Source organism: Apteryx rowi, unplaced genomic scaffold (genome assembly GCF_003343035.1).
Source record: "Apteryx rowi isolate R43461 unplaced genomic scaffold, aptRow1 scaffold_289, whole genome shotgun sequence".
NCBI lineage: Eukaryota > Metazoa > Chordata > Aves > Apterygiformes > Apterygidae > Apteryx > Apteryx rowi.
The window spans coordinates 283,720-301,554 of NW_020449296.1; the positions used below are offsets into that span (position 1 = coordinate 283,720).

At 40.8% G+C, this 17,835-nt stretch overlaps 1 protein-coding gene across 1 annotated transcript in view; it reads right to left on the bottom strand.

Annotated features, from left to right (window-relative positions):
- Positions 1-17,835, bottom strand: part of UNC13B (unc-13 homolog B) — a 189,036-nt gene that overhangs the window by 89,504 nt on the left and 81,697 nt on the right. Inside the window, 1 exon segment of the mRNA XM_026069194.1 lies at positions 3,022-3,067. Within this exon segment, the coding sequence (XP_025924979.1) occupies positions 3,022-3,067 (46 nt within the window).

Below are 17,835 nucleotides of genomic sequence, written 5' to 3' on the forward strand. Positions count from 1 at the left end.
ATGCTGTTCTGCCTGGAAAACGGCAGAGCTAGATCCCCAGCTGGGGATGGGAGACACACTCAGCCGTGAGAAAGGTGCAGATTTTTAGCAGTTCAGTTAATTAAAACTGCTGGAATCTTCGGCCAAGAATTTCAACAGTTCGCCGCCACTGGAAATCCTTACAGCAGGGCTAGGTGGTGTTTTTATTAAAGGCTATCCTCCTTTCCAACAGCAAACTCCAGAAAATCTTTTTGACCAAGTAACACTTCAATAATTCTTTCTGGTTTACAACAGAAAAATCTGACCCAAATTAACCATTAATCAATACCTGCATAAAAAGTTTACGTTGTCGAAACTCCTTATGCTCTTGCTGGAATCAAACAGGAAATTCATCCACTGCCCTGGTGTTGCAAACCTTTTCTGACATTAGTGATAAATATTGTTTCGAGTAAAACTGGTGTCATGGAATACTATCCAGATGTTAAGAATTCCAGCACTACTTATATCACAATGCAGTGTAAACAATTAATAATTTTAGTTGATTAAAATCTATAAGATGAAAAGATGCAACAGAATAGACACAGGTAAAAATCCAGAGTCCAAGTTAGCAGTGCAGTTGGGAAGTAACACTTCTTTTCTACAGAATTTCTGATTTTTTTTTTTAATTCAACTGAAAGGAAACTGTGATACTTTGATGTTTCCCGGGAAACAAAAACACTAAAATGGCATGTTTTATAAATTCAAGATAAGCTTCACCAAGTCATTGCGCTTGAGAACATATCTAGTTAAGACCTGGTTTGTGTCAAATAGTTGTGATAGACTGAGAAGTTTTTGCACCTGCAAAATAAAAAGAACAACGCCTAAGCCAGACTCTGACAGAGGACAAGAATATTCAAAAGGTGCTTGCAGTCTCTGTTGAAGAGATGCTTCCAAATACCTAGACAGTTATACCTAGATGACCTGTTTTTAGCCTATTAATATAAAAAAGAGCTTTCAGCAACAGTTCTTAATTTTCAGAATTATTCAGCTTGTTGTGTTTTCAGATACCTGAATCTTTTTACTCAAGCACAAGCTTAATTTTGCTTAACTAAATTAGAGTTTTTGCACAGATACAATTACTGATGGTTTCTCATATAGGCATGCTGTAGCTATATATGTAATAGGATAACTCTGCTCTGCAATGCATGTAATATTTATAGAACTATTACAGAGTGCTATGTTGGGGAGTGAACAGCATCTCTGTATGAGGATGATGAGGGATTTATTTGCATTAATACACAAAATATATAGATATAAGAAATTACACCCAGAAACTGATCTATAATACGCACTGTACTTACTTTTTAAAAGCTATCTTTCCAAAGGCAGTGCTTATAGACAGGAAGCTACTGTTACATTATGCTAAAAGCACAGTTAGCTTGAAGCATGTATTGATATTTCAATACTAGCTTTATCACACAAATGTTTACATTAAATCTTGAAAACTTCAGCAAGCAAAGATGGTTTGTGATGACAAGAAATTATTACCTCCCTCAAAGAGCTCCACTTTTCTAATCTTTCTTATGGAAGAACAACTCCAAACCTAAGCGGTTAAATATACTTTGTGGCTAATAAGCCACAATGTGGCTAACATTGCAACTAAAGCTCTACCAGCCACAAATGCCTTTTCTGGAAATCCCTTGCAGGGGGAGATGCAGTGAATAAACCAGACTTTTGTCAAAACTACATTAGCTGGCCTGTTTTGTTACATCCCGCAGAGTGAGAAAAAATTATAGACTAGAGCAAACATTGCCTGGCATTGACAAAATAAATTTTAAGTATTTGAGGATTGCCTTTGTATTCATCTTTCAAGCTAGGAAATCATTTTATCTGTGTGAACCAGTAAACGCAGTGTATTGACTCCTCATTAATACAGGAGAAGGTGCTGTTTATAGTTAGAATTAATCACCGTCTTCTGCTCCTGCTAATTGCCAGTTCTCCAGCAGTCTGCTCAGCAGAGTCTTAGGCTCCTTAAGAAAGCAGGGAGTTGCTAGGCAGCTCTAGGCATCTGCAGGTGTGAAGGAAGCTCTGTGGCAATACCAACATTACAGAACAATTACTCCAAAAGCAGAAAGCTGTATAATGAAGCCTTCGATTTAACTTTGTGTTTTATTAGCAAAGCCTGCTTCAGTAGTATGAGAATTAACTTGTATGTGCGGAAAGCCAATCTCTTGCTGAGATTTCAGGACAAATCTGCTGCAACATCAGCACCTAATGAGTGCACCACCACAAAACCATCTCGCTCTAATCACATACAAAGCACATCACCCACCAGCTCGGAAAAAGTGTACACTCTTTTCCAGAGAGGATTCTAGGGAAGCTACTGCGCTGGCATCTATTATGCCGAGTATCACGCTGACATTAGACATAATCAAAATTTGTCTGCTTCATTTGCTGCGACTAGCATGCTGCAGAGAGAACGCACGCAGCCACTCACTCTGACCTGCGTAAAAGAGGCATTATCATTACAACTTTACAAATGACAAACTGCAATAATCTCCAGAATTACTCCAGTTTTGACTACTACCCTGGCCATAAAAAGCACTGCAAAGACAGAAAATTTCCCCAAAGTTACTTTTTTCTAAGAGCAAAAGACAAAACAGTCATTCTGAGCTACTCTCCCCCTTTCCTGGTGCCAGTTGTGACTGATTCAGAAAAAAAGACCTCATCCAGACTCCTCTCTATGGTGCTCAGGAAGGATTATTTACTAACTAGTGCCATAAGCACTTGTCCCCATCACTTGAGGGATAATACACTGCAATTATAACCTTGTTCTTAACCACAGACCTCCTGAATAGCTGCACAGCCCACCTCCAGCTGTTTAAGAGGAGACTGTGAAAAGTAGCAGCAGCCTGGCTCTAGGTGAGACACGGCTATTTCATTATTCCTGAAAACAGCCATTAAAAACATTAGAGGTGTTGCTTCTACTTAAGTTGAATTGGGGACCACAAGATACAGTGTAACTATAAACATACAGAAACAAGATCTCCAAATACTACTTACCCTCCTTTGAGCCAAGGTGGTTTTGATGGATCAGCCACATCTTGATCCTTAAATGGAGGAAGGGGAAAGAACAATGTGAAATTAGTTTCTGAAAACACCAGAAAATGTTATCAGATTATATTCCGAGGAAAGGATAACAGACCACACCGCATGCGGGCAAACGCATACAGACATTCATTCAAGCACCTCAAATGACCAACACATCAGGACAGGTCGTATGGACATAGACGGGCTATGCAATTTCATTAACACCTACAGCTGGGACCAGAAGAGCCTGTTCAGTGCACCTCGCCTTTCAAAAGGGAGCGTTGAAGACCAACTCCTTTTTTTTTTTCCCCCAACCTAATTAAGCCATGAGTTATTGGAGAGCTCCTGTTACTTCTAGGTCACAACTTACATGAACATGGTCATAGTTGGGACACTATAAATTAAAAGCATCTGTATGAAAAGGACAAATGATTGATCAACATGAAACTTCATACAAACACGTATGAGCTTTCTTAAGCACGGATCATGTTAGTGACACTTGTTCATGCTCAAACATAAAGACTTTTCAACCCCCTAAGCAGGAAGTTTCCATTGTAGCTCCCACCATTCGTACACAAGTATTTCATTTCCAACAGGCGATGATCAAGGGTAGTTGCTTGCAAGATGACTGCAGGAGAACCGTGATCTGTAGATATGATGGAAACCACTACAGACAGCAATATAAGTATAATCAGAATTCAAATCATGTTCTTATATTAGCATAAGAGTGTATTTAGAGGGCCAAGTCTCCTGTCTTTGAAAATTTTAAAAGGACTGATTACCGTTGAGAAGTGTTTAAACACTTAAAAGATACCTGGGGGAAAACAGTAAAGATTCTGCATAAGGGGAAATGGTAACATCTCCGTTCCTAACGTACAGGTCATACATCCTCCTGCATACTCCTTGAAAGGACAGCTAGTTTCCAGCAGCAACATAGAGGTAAGCAAAATAGACTGCTAATACCTAACAGTCCAACCTCAGACAATAATGTCTGCCAAGAGGATAAAGGTTAACTCGCACACAGCAGAAAACAAACATAATATCTCCAGTCCGGGAAGGCACAATCTGAGAATCATCACAAAGTACAGGAGTACCCATCAGAAAATAAGCTTCAGTTATATGCAAGATAAAAGAACACAGCACCAAAGGAAAGATCCACTTCTTCATCTCCTTTGGATGAGCTGCACAACCTGTGGGTTGTTCACAGGTGACAGGAGAGGTCTCGCAAGAAGAGCAAAAATAATGAAGAAAAGCAAGTTTGAGGTCTTAACCTGAACAGCAGCAAGAGCCCAAACTTCTTATTCATTATTCCTACAACTCTAGGGCCACATAGATCAGAAGACTAAGTAGATTTTTTTCCCCACAGGCATGAACAATGTGACACTACCCAGTACTTAATGCACTTCCCAGCTTTTCTATGTGCCTGCAGAACAGGTAGGAGCTCTGACCCGCAGAGTCTGCCCCCGGTGCACATTTCCCCAGCACGCTGGGGCGCAGGCTCTCCCCAAAAGGGCTGTGCTTGACACCTCCACTCAAAGCTGTGCTCCCGAAAAACTCCTCCCCGCAGCCTGAAACCCAGGCTTCCTCCAGACAGATCTGGATCAATTGCTGGTCAAGAGCAGGGATTTCAGGAAGCAAATACAATGAGTTCCTTCAGAGCGCAAAAGGGAGGACATCCCTAACTTTGCCTCTGAACATCTTGAAGAGTTATGGCTAAAATGCAACCATAAAAAGGAAAAAAGTATTATACTGGACTGAGCTTGACACTAGTGTTCAGCCAAAGCTGGGCCACTGTCCTGAATGACTGAGAATGGCAAACAAATGTAGCATCATTTACTGGTAAAGGTAATTAGTGTAACTCGCTTTTCAGTCAATTTATCTGAGAAAGTCTAAACATAAGAGGCCAATCTTTGAGACATAAGCAGATCACAAATATCATGGGCCATACTGCAGTGTTGAGCCCATAAGGGCATCAAGAACTTTTTTGGGGGGAAAAAAAAATCCAGCCTGTGAAGGTGGGAAGTAGCAGAAAAAGTGATCAGGAAACAAATCTCCCAGCTTTTGAGACACACAAAGTAAAAATTGCTAAAAGGACAGATAAGCTGTTTTAATTTCTTTTGTCAAGCCTTTTAGACATGAGAATAAAAAGAAAACCAGAGAAAAAGGAGGAGCCTCTGCAGGGCTGAGATTAAAAAGTCATCTGGGTATAACACCACAAAACAAAAGAAAGAGCTTTCAGTAAGTGACAGTGTTGATGCAGGGGCAAGGCAGGCGATGGCTGTGCGGGAACAGAGTTATCTCCAGGCAAAAGCCAAGAGGTTAATTTGCTCCAGGCATAGTTCTCCCCAAGCAAATGCTGAGGGAACCAGCACCTGACATCCATCAAACCAGGGCTGATGCCTTAAGACTGTAGAAGAGCAAATGCAGTGCCCATAGCTAAGGCGTGTGAGGGAAGGAGGGGATGTGATCCAGACTAGCACAGGCTCATTATCGACTTCGAAGAGCTTGTAAGGCTTCAGAGCAAACAAAGGGAAGAATTAACATGGGGACAAGTGGAAAACAGGATAAAATGTCATACAAGGTACACCAGTTTTTAAAAATATTGTTTTTTCTTTGACAAAGCAACCAACCATAAATATGCAGTTGATACAATAATTCTTTTTATTTCAACAAAACATTTGACATAATGCCATGTGATGTCAATTAGGCTGGATAAACTGAGAAGGAGTAGAGGAGTCTTAAGGTGGGTAAACAAGTATCTGTAGCTGAGCCAGCCATGGACAACGTCATAAGGAAGTTAGTGGGAGTAAGTCGGATATGCTGATAAAATCTGCTGATGACAAACACAAGAGAATTATTGATACAGAAGAGAACTGAGAAACCCAGTGGAAAAAACTGATGGGAGCAAAGATTGCGACAGTAGAGAATTAAGCATGGTACAAACAGCAAGGTCCGACCCCCCCCAAAGCCTGCTGTGAATTTTACTGCATACAAGGGCTTGTTCAGTGGAAGGAAAGCAGCTGATGGTGAACCTGAGCTCTAGTCATCCCAAAGCAGCCATGAGCCACTATGATGCAGCCATATAGGGAGAGAGTATCATCCATGGACTTATCCAGTGAAAAGTCTCCATAGAAATAAAAGCATGAAATCCACTGTACAGTGCTAGCAAGACACCTTCAGAAAGGCATGTACAACCTCGATATTCTATATTAAAGTAAAAAGAATTCAAATTAGAAAATTGCAAAACCAGTGTGAGGATGCAAAGACCATACTGCAAGGAGGAGAATGGGACAGCTTGCTTACTCTAGCAAAATGGACCTTTTTCTGTGTTTTTCATTAGACAGGAAAACATACAGCATGGAAGAAGAATTGAGGATAAATACAGACAGCAGTTGGAAATAAGAAGGGGTCTAACCATGATAGGATTGAAGTTCAAAAGGAGAAGCAGACACCAAAACTTAACTAGTTTTAGAGAGGGAAACTGGGTAGTTTATATACAAGTTAAAGACACAATATCACACAAGGGCAGAGGGCTGGACAGTGACGAAGACAACCTCTGCAGTCCCTTGTTGCACTAACCTGCATAGTCAAAGGAGCTTGGAAATGGGGACTGTATTACCTACAAGTGTTGGCGTGCAGTTTAACATGGTTCAGACAACCTCTGGGAGCTCTGATTAAGCATAACAAAGTAAGCCATAGTTCATACCACTATTGTGGGTAGGAACATTTTATAGAAATACATTCCTCTTCATTTAAAAGAGGCAAATGGCAATGCTGTTTAGACAGATTTGCTGCAGCTGGAGAGTTGCCTAGGGTTTGCTCTCTGAATGCAGCACTCAGCAGCGTGCCAGTGGCCAGTCCAGGTCTCATCGCCAGTTGTGGAGCTGCTCACATCCAGCGGTCCCAGATGACGGCCAGGCTTGCTTAGAGCCTGGGCAAGCAGAGAAAATGCAACGGGTAGAGGGGAAGAACATCCAGAGCAACTGCGAGGGTTTTAACCACTATTCTTCCCCAAACAAATGGGAAGGGAAAACAAAGCCAGCACGTGTAACATGTAGACATCCACGCTCAGCCCTCCATAGGAAATTGCTTCGTGACTGGCTTCTACTTTCCTTCTCTATGCAGCTCTGTCACTTGATCTCTCCTTGGCAGCAGCCAAGCCAGTTTATTTGAATCTGGAAGGTACTGATGTTTGTCTTCAGTAAGTGCATTAAGAAGCACTGAGAAGATGGAGCAGCAAACATTTAAATAAAACAGCCTATCATGTCTCTCTCCGATTTTTGCATTTCTGATGCTGGTGGATGATGGTTTTACAACCATTGTCCAACAAATATCCTCTGCCGGAGAAGTGCCTGTCACCCCTAGTAATTCAGTATATTAACTCACAGAAAAGAATGCTGCAATCAGTTGCTGCAAGGTCTTTGCAAAGTAATGAAAGTTTTGTTTTGTTTTGATTTTTAAACCAAGAACCACAGCAAAATAATGCCAGAGACACAGTAGCATGAATTTCACACCTTGCATTAAATAAGTCAATAGACATGATCATTTAAGGCACAGTATTCAATCATTGGGAAAGCAATGTTTAGTAAAGCCTAAAAAGGAACCCAGTAAGAGTTTTGATTATTCAGGAAGAGCAACAGCTAGAATTACAAGTAATTTGAGAAGTTATTTAAACAAATTGCAATTTGCACTGAGATTATTTCATACACAAGAAGATGTTTCAATGGCAAGAACAATTATATGCTTTCGCAGAAGAAAAGGTCCATAAAATGGACAGAGAGGCATCCAAAAAAAAAATCACTAAGTCTGGAGGAAAAGGAAGAACATCTCCAGAGCTGTTAGTCCTCTCCAGGACTACATAAAAGGCTTTCTGAAATGTAACTTTCCATCTCATTTAAATATCGTGTCTAGCACATCATTCTCTTAGATGAAAATCAGATGTAAAACATAGATAGAAAGCTGCATTATTTAAACACACATAAGAAAATCAATAATGACTTCTTGTTTGTTTTGAAAATCGTCCTTACCTGTTTCTAAGTGCCATGTTCAGTTATTAAACCTTCAGTCCAAAGTTTGCCCTCTAGAAATTCAAATCCCTTTGTTTAGTTATAGAAGAATTCGAATCAGGCTAAAGGAAGGAACAACTGTTTCAGTTTCTAAATAAAACTTTTAGGTATGTCTAATTAGACCCTTTTTTCAGGGGTATTAGCAAAATCAGACTGAGCTAAGTCATCCCAATTAAACTAACCAGTCTTGTCATTCAATGCCTGTATTGATTCAAGTACACTATATTTTACATGGAATCCAAAGCTGCAACAAGCCAAAGGATTACTTTACATTCACTGTAGTCACAATGAATCTTCAATAGCATTGATTCAAATAATGACTGAAAAGCCACAAAGGAAGCTACTTCCACCTGATGACTTCTCCAGTTACAGTTTTCCATCTGCCAGATAGCAGCCTAAGGAAATGCTACAATGTTTTTGCACGAAAACCAGAAGACGACCAAATTTGACACCAGTTCTGGATTTCTCTGTACCTCTGAGAAAGTGTTAGGGGACAGACATCTGCCAATAAGAATGAAACAAAGCTGTTGATACATGGGCCAACAAAACTTGAAATGCAAATTCATGAAGCTCAAAGTTAAGACCTGCATGGAAGCCCAAAAGCAATACAATGTTCAGTCTACTCCAGGAAACTGATTTAACCTGATTCACACAACTAACAGTGAGGCGGAGGCACAGCAGGCACCAACTCCACGTAGCATGGATTCAAAGAAGAAAAGAAAAAACAAACTGAGAATCAAACAGCCAGAAACTCCTCTGCATGAGGTGCAGTTGCAAACACAAACTAAGATGTTGCACAGCAGTCAACAAAAAGTTCTGGGCATCTTCCTGCGAGGAAACAGTTATCTGCTGCTCACAAACTGCTCACCCACCCAAGCACGGTAAGCAGAGGCAACAGGTCCATGCCTGGAGAGGCAACAGCTGCAGGTATTAGAAGAAGAGTCCTGCCCTTCCCGTGGGGCACACTGCCCTGCTATCCAAGGTAGTGTGCAGCCCATAGCTAGCTAAAAGGGAATGGGATCTGCAGCAGACACTTCCCAGCACCCATAGCCTTGCTGAATCCCAGTATTATAGCCCATAATAGTACATTTGACTTCAATTGCAGTAACTTGTACAAAACAGAGATGGAATGAAATAACAGAACTGAGGAAAAACGAGGAAATACTTGGTTTAGGAATCATAAAGGAAGAGGGCAACTAGAACACACAGGACAATTTGTACTCCGCTAGCGTGGCGCCTGCACACATTGCACACGCCCCACAGAGCACTGAAGGGAAGAGATCACTCAAAAGCATTCGTGTTTTCTCTTTCTAAAAGGTAATACGCACTGAACAGATTCTTAGCTCACAAACAGCGTTAACAATGCCTCTGCCAACCATAACATGCTAAACTGAATCTCAGCGCCTCAGCTGAAGCAACCGGTTACACGAAGACAAGGCATGCACACACAGGTGTTTCAGAAAGAGAGATGCTGGTTAGAAGGGACAACATGTACAACCTGGAGCTCTCCTCTACCTCCTTCTGCAAAGAAAAAGAGAGGAAGGAGAGGAACAAAAGTTAATAGACCAGATTTTTGCCACGAGCTCTGTAAAATTATTTCAGAAAGTGGAGTAAACATTTGCTGAAAGTTGATAAAACATTCGCGCAGCAGAGAGTTTTTTCCATGTGCTTCCTGGGCATACACCAGTTAATTAATCTCTATCAATTAATCTCTAGTTAAACTGTGATTAAATTTCACCCATAACTACACATGTATTAGAACATATGGTTGAGAGTTGATTTTACACTGTTTCAGCTCCTGTTTTTATTAACTCAAGAACTTTTAATAATCTTAATTAATACTTAATTAGAGATGCTATTTATCGCACTTGAAAGAGAACCTGTATTTATCACAAACAGGAAGAGATTTATCCCCCCCCTTTCCCCCAGACTGCATGCACTGTTTGCATATGAAGCATTCCCCCTTCCTCCCCCTTGTACATTTTGCCCATTGGGAGGAAACCAGTAGCTCCCACGGAACATATTTTGCTTTTGCAAATACCATAATGCTGAGAGAGATTTTCTGTTTTTATAAATCTAGGCAATTCTCCTCTGAGAAAAAAATCCAGAAGCCTCCTACACTAGATCTCATATTTATGGATAGGCAATTTCAAGACTAGTAAAGTTATGAGAGCCATACTCAAAACTTCCGGTACACACAAGATATTTCATAAGTCTACCAATCAGATGATTCCCCTATGCAGATACAGAATTAAATTACCCATTTGCCAATGAAAGACAGAGGCAAAGGAATAGCTTCATGGCAACCAGGGCCACTCAAATCGGTTAAAAAGCTAAAATAGTTTCCAAAGTTACTCTCTATATAGGTGTAATTACACACATGTAATCACTAAGACAGGAAAATAGAAAAGCTATTTTAATTCAGTCACGAAGAAGTCAAATTATTTTAGCAAATGAAGTGCTGGATTGTAGCTAAAATAAAAACCCTGCTTTCCACCTTAAAACATGTCAACGCTGCCTGAACAGAACCACAGCAGGGATGAAAGCCTTTAGACCACTGGACAGACCTTGCATTCATGAGCTGACAGAGGAGAGAATACACACTACACTGTTGTCTTCTACACAACAGAAATGCCACGCTTTGCTAGTCTGCTCTGCATGTATCTCCTGATGTGGAGAAGATGAGGAAACTTGGGGTCCATTCCAGGTTCAGGATGCAGACTTGCTTTTTTGGGGCACAGACACTTCTGACTGCTCCTCTCTACTGCGATTTTCTACACCATCCTCCTGCCTCTTCCTTTCTGTAGGTTATTAAAACCTTCTCACCTAAGCAACCTCAATTCCACCTCAAGTCCTTTGTTTTCATCCCTCTCTGCGCACAATCACCCCAAACCTCCACATCCAAACTCCCTCTCTCCTGACTTCATCCCTTTGGTTCTTTCAGTCTGTCCCAGGCAGGTCCAACCTTCCTTCCTTCCTTCTTGGGTTTTTCTCTCCTCCGTATTTGAATCAGATTGCTTCCTGATGTTGCCAGAGCCCGTGAAGTCTCTGAAAGCAGAAGACCTGGACTCCTTGCCCCGCTCATGTTTGGCACAGCTCTCTGTCATCCCTAGCAGAGAAAACCCTGCTTCAGCCCCAGGCTGGAAAACACCGAGGACAGATGAAGTCTTTGGCAATGCAAGAGCTGAGCTGTAGCAAATTACCAGTAAGCATATGCAAACCACACATTTTTCAAAGGCTTATTCACTTCACTCATTTGGGGTAGATTTTCACAGATAGACCCTTGACACAGACTACCACTGCCAAATTTTAATGCCTGAGGGCACTGGAGCTTCTCAAATAAAGGTCAAATTTATTTTTACAGAAACATAAAGCCATGAATCCTGCACTGGGCTCATTTTCAGAAAATGCTGGATTATTTTGGCTTAAATTCCATATGCATCTTTGATTTCTGAGCTCCTTCAGTTCAAAGCTGTTAGGGACAGGTTCAGGCTAAATAAAATTTGGCAGATCTCTAAGCAACTGCAGACAAAGATTTAAAATTTTCTGATTATCTTCCATTATAGCAGATGCGCTAACAGCCTCACCAATACTGAAAAGCACAAACTATCAACAGTGACTGATGTAGTTAAACCCTGATCACAGATTTCTTTTACTGTCTCACTTTCGAGCATTCACTTTAAGTTTGCAGAAATCTCTACCATTTCAGCTTTTTTTTTAAATATGCAAAGTCAAACCATCTTTATCACTTCACTTTCTTCAAATTAAAACTTTACAAGCTTGCTCAGATTTTCAGAGGATATTCTATTTTCTCTTTTTACTTCGAATTAAATACAATTATTTACATGCGTCTGCCAAGTTCTAAACTGTTCTTGTAATTTACATCTGTGTACAACTATAAATAATTTAAACCTTTATGTCAGTGCATCATCTCTGATTCACCAAAACACACAGACTTACTAACACCTTCAAAGTTATCATCTATTCCTTTGCTGCAGACTGCTGCCAAATATATTTAATAAAATACCTTGAACTGAACTTCAGAACAGGCATAAGCAATATAGTGGTTCAGGCTCAGAATAAAAAAGCCAGCAGGCAGAACCAGACTTTCAGTGGACCTGATCCAGAAACTTAAAGGTTCATTAAGAGGAAACTGTATTTTTAAGTAAAACATACACAGTCACCTACAGCCGGGAAGAAAAGAAAAAAAAAAAAAAAAAACAGACTTTCATTGCATTCTGTACATGATACTTTTTTGAAAAGAAGAAAATAAGAGCTTGGCTCAAGTCTATTTTAAGTCAAGTACAGCAAAAATAAGGAACATAAAATAGTTGCTACACTTTCTCACAAAAACAACCCTATTACAAGTTGAATGATTATATGATTAATTTTGTCTTACCCTACAGCCCTTGCCAATACAGTCATCCTCTTCTTTCTGGCTACTGCCAAGTGGCTACTTACCCACTGACCTCCTCACCTGCTTGCTCCATCCTGTGCTAGCACTGGCATTTTGGTTACATTTCCCTACCTCCACTCTAGATGGACCTGCTCTTCCATTGCCCATTTCCATGCCTTGCCCTGATGTATCAGGCTGCTTCCCGACTTCTCCTCCAGGGTTTTTTTCCCCTCCAAGTTCTCCCCCTTTTCCCATCCCTGGTCCAGTTCCTTCCACTACCCTTCACTCCTTTAGATTCCCTCTGTCTCTCAGAACACATTTCCTAAATTGTGATTTCATCTGATATTTATTGCAGTAACTGCAATTGTCATAGCTACCATATAGACATGCCTCTACATGATTTATTACACAAACGTCAACTCATTTTCACATCACTAGAGGTTGTTGTAATTACTAGACAGGAAAACTAAACCAGGGATGCTCAGCAACGCCAGCCCATACCAGAGTCAGACTTGAGGCACCAAAGTCCAGCTGTCATCTTCCTCCTCTTTATTGTTTCAGCTACTTTTGCCCTTGTGAATGGGCCTGTATTGCTCAAACTCTGCTGAGAGAAGCAGCCTCCCATTCAATGGAGCCTCATAAATAAGTTATTGCAATATTTTTGTTGTACAGTGGCATAAAGCTAACCCAAACTACTATCTCTTCTCATAGGTCCAAAATTAGGACATACTTCCAGGACTCGAGCACTATGCAAACAATAAAATATGAAAGAGAAGAAAACCAAACAAACAGAAAATAAATTAAATTTTTGAATGGAAAAAAAATCAGTTTCATCTATACCATCTATACTTAAGTAATTTGAACATACCCTTGAAACACAGAAACAGGTGTTCATCTGTGCCAAGCCTGCTAAAAAATCTTACTGTTTCTACTTACTAAAAACCTATGGTTTTAATGAATTCTACAATAAGGGCCTTGCACAAAGTAAGAAAGCAAAGAGCTGATTACAAGCACTATGATCCACATAACGAGAAGGTCACTGGTACAGAAGCCAAACACAGACTGACAGTCGTTTCTTCACGGCAAAAGCACAGTGACTGGATAAGACTGCTGAAGCAAGACAAGTCTTTCAACGGGCAAAGGAGCACTGTGATTATTCTGATCAGCTTTGATGATTGCAAGGAGCAAAGTGAACAAAATACTTGATATGGGGAGGCTTAAAACAAGCAAATGAAGATTTCAAGCTATAGTCCCAACATTAGCACTCCTGAAACAGTCTGGTCGCTTCACTTTCCTAACTGTGTAGTGCTTCAGAGAGAGCTGCCACTGAGAAAGTTTTCTTACTCCCTGGATAAGGAGGGGCTAGATGGACCTACACTACAAGGTTAGGTCTGTTTTTTACTAAATCAAGGCCTATCAAAACAAGGCCCATCAAAACATGCAGGTCATTTCTATGCCCCACATCCCCAGCACAGGTCAACCAGCACTGCTGCAATCCCGTATCAGCTTACATCTGCTGAGGTCCAATGCTTCATTATCCATGCTGGCAGCAAGACTCACAGCCCCACAGAAATAGAAAATTTCTCATCTCATGAACAAGTTACAGAAATACAATACTACAACACAGGTTTTAACTTTTTTGGTTTTGATTTTTTGATGTCCCTACTAGGATAAAAATCTAGCATATATTAAACATTGAGAACTCCCACTTCCTGATGGAGCCACTTAAAGTCTAAATCCCTCAATTACTAAAACTGGCAAATACAGCTACTTATAGCTCAAATGCACACTTTGGTTATCACATTCCCTAACTATTATATTTAACAAGGAACCAAGTCACGAATTATGACAAAAACCCTAACACCTGCTATTTTGAAGATACATTGCAAACCTCTCTCTCAAAAAGAAAAAAAAAAAGCGAAGCTTGCAAACCTGCATCCTAGTGTGTTACCAATAAATTTTGGGTTCTTTTGGTCAGTACTGTTGCATATCAGGTGTACTTGCCCTTGTAACTATTTGCCAACAACTTCTAATAAACTGTTCACCCACAGAGCTAGGTCTTGCCTACCAGCTGCACAAATGCTAGATTTTAGCATCTTCTTAAAAACATTTTTTTTTCAGTTTACCTGAATTCGTCTCCTCAGCAGAAATCCAGTTTCCTTCCTGTGCTAATTCTTTTAAGAGTCTCCTACGCATTTGTCTCTTTTCCCTCAGCACATTTTTGAAATTGTTGATGCATTTGTTCAGGTAGATGGTCTCTGCACATACTTTGTCAAGGCTCATGGGTCTGCACTCCTTTACTTGCTCAGGTAGAGAGCTCACATCTGCTCCAAGTTCATGAGGAGGTGAGTGCTGCCCAGCAGGAATTTCACAGTCAGATGATGGCATCAAACTGGAAACAGGAGGGTCATATGGAGCAGAAGAAAGACTGGAAGGAACAAACTGCATATGAGCAGACGCTTCACTATTTGCAGTTGTGTTTGCCTGGCTCTCAGATGACTGACTAGGAGGGGTTTCTGCAAAGTTGTCAGAGCTGTCACACATACCTGAACTGTTCAGCATAAGCGTATTGTCATCATCCATCTGTAAGCCGCTATCATTTTCCAAAAGCATTTCAGAATCACTTGTCTCTAGTTTGTTAAATACAACTTGCAGAGCAGACCTGAAGTGATGAATAGCTTTCCCAAGCTTATTAGTGTAAAACTTCATGTCTACAAGATCAATGTTATCCCGGGAATGGTCAAGGAAATACTGAGAATTTTCCAGGACATCCCTAAAGACCTGATCAGTTGGATCTTGATCATTCAGGTCCATTTGGATCATATCTTTCAAGCTGTCACTACTATCAGCCATTTCATCAGTTGTATGATCACAGCTAATGGTTGTCACCCCACTAGAAACATCATCTCTCTGAATATCAGCTTTCTCCAGACCAGTGAACTTGCATGGGCTATCACAGTCTATTTCAATTTCTTCTGCAATTACCTTCTCATCTTTATCTAGAAGGGAAGAACCATTCTCAGGGATGTTTTCAGTGTCAGGCCTGTGTTCACTTCCATTGCTTGAAGCACATACCTGGTTGGCACTGCCCGAAGACTCAGATGAGCAGCAAAAATTTCCATCACCTGATTTGGCCAAACTGGTCACCTGAAGATTTTGTGGAGATTCATGAGAGGCCTGGTGAAAGTCACTGTCATGTGAAGGCTGCTCACTACAGCTTATTACTTGTGTTTCCTTCTCAGTTTCAGATATCAAGTTGCTTTTTTTAGTCAAGGTTGACTTCTGCGCAAAACTAAATCTCTCCCCTACGCACTGTGTTCTCCTACTCGTGCTTTTATACTTAACCTGGTAAGAGTCAGTTTGAAGGTGCCCAACTCCATCAGTTTTCTGAGCTATATCAAGATTCGCTGAGTTGCGATGATTTTTCTTGAAGCCAGATTGCAGACAGACTGAATCCACTTTGTGGCCCCTCTGGTCATTCTGCCGCTTTTGTTCTTCACTGGTAGCAATCCAGACCCCTGAGCTTTGCAGAAGGATAGACTTCTGTAAAATAAAGTCTCTCTGTTCAGAATTCACGAGTTTCACAACTGCTGGTCTTGGTGCTAAAGGCTTTCCTGTACCAATATCTGACCTATAAGCATCTTTTATATACTTACTGCACTGGATACCATTGAAGCAGTGATATTCAGACAAGAAGCTGTAGATGAGCTCCACTGTGTTTTCACCGTCTTGTTCTGGAATCCCATAAAAATATAGTACTGGTTCCTCCTTGTGTGCATCCCTACATGGCTCCCGAGTGTGCGTACCTGGGGTTTTGGTGGAACCACCTTGAAGGCCTTCTATCTCACTCAAGACCGTATCCACGCAGCTGGAGACTTCATCCACAGAGCCTTTTATCAAGGTGAGGTGCTGCCGGAGCTCTGCAATCTCTGTCTGGATGCGGCTTATTCCCTGGAGCTCTTTAACAATGTAATCAACCACATCAGCCGAGCGATCTCTTGACTTTCGTCTACGACTGCTGTATGTAGGGGTCTTTTCCTGGGGAAAGCACCCTTCCCTTTCAGCTATTTCCCTCCAGCTCATGGTAATGCTCAGGGTAGAAAGGTCCTGCCCCTCAGACACTCTACCCTTTCTTTTGGAAGAGGTCTGTTTCATACCATCAGAAGAATTCCCCTCTAAGTCCTTCTGGTTCTGTTGAACCGAGCATGGTATTTTGACATAGCCATCCCAGTTCAGTTCCACCTCCCCAATGCAAACTTCACTTGCTCTCTTGGAGCTATCACCTCTGTCCTGATTAAAGTCCCCTCCAGCAGTAGAAAATTCAGTGCTTGGGGAGTTTCTCTTTATTCCACAAACAAACATATCCGTTTCAATCTCTATTGGAGAGAGCTGGCAGTGATGAGCATGATTTGGATTCTCATCTACCTGGCCTTGAAGAAGCCTCTTCATTTTGTCCCGCAGAAACAAATGGAGTCTTTGCTTCCGGAATTGCTTCCTGGCCCAAAGTTTTACAACGGATTTTCTGTGCAGAAACGCAATTTCATTTTCTTGCTTTTTCAATCTACTTCTAGCAAACATCATCAGCAGCTCCACCTGCGTTTTTCATAGTGCTACAAGGTGCACAAGCACACATCAATCACTTCCCAATGCACAACTCACATCCAGTTTTTATTCTGTCATGAAGCAGCTACCAAAAGAGGGGAAAAAATGTTACGTTTTGGTTCAGATATAAATAACCAAAGTAACTTAAGAAGCATAATAAAAAAAAATAGCATCCACATAAAAGCAGGCAGAAAAAGGATGTACTATTTGAAGTATATTACAGCCACCGTCTTGGTTTTGGCCACCTCCCCATATTAGGCCTTCTTTGTTGAAATAATTGTTCCTCACTCCTCCTCCTACCTGAGTAAAACAAACAAACAAACCCCCCAAAATATTCCCCCCCTCCAAAAAAATAAAGACCAATCCTCTGAGCAATCCATTCCCTTTTACTACCATGTTTGCAATTTTCTCCAAGCTGAGCTCCTAGCAATGGTGCTCTGTGTAATTGCTCCTCCGAATACAGAATTCTGACATGAAATATTAAGGATTCTATCCCTATAAGCTTCCTTTTCCTTCAGTGCATTAGCTTCATCCGTTCTTGCTTCAAACTGAAGTAGAAATCACATTTAAATTGGCTCACTACCAGCTATCCCACAGGACTTGCACAAAATGATGTAAAGTGGCAGGAAGACTGGATGACAGATTTTGAGTGTGAAACCTTTTTGTTGTTTTAATATTTTTATCTTAATATATTGCTACCAAACACACACACAACCCCCCCCC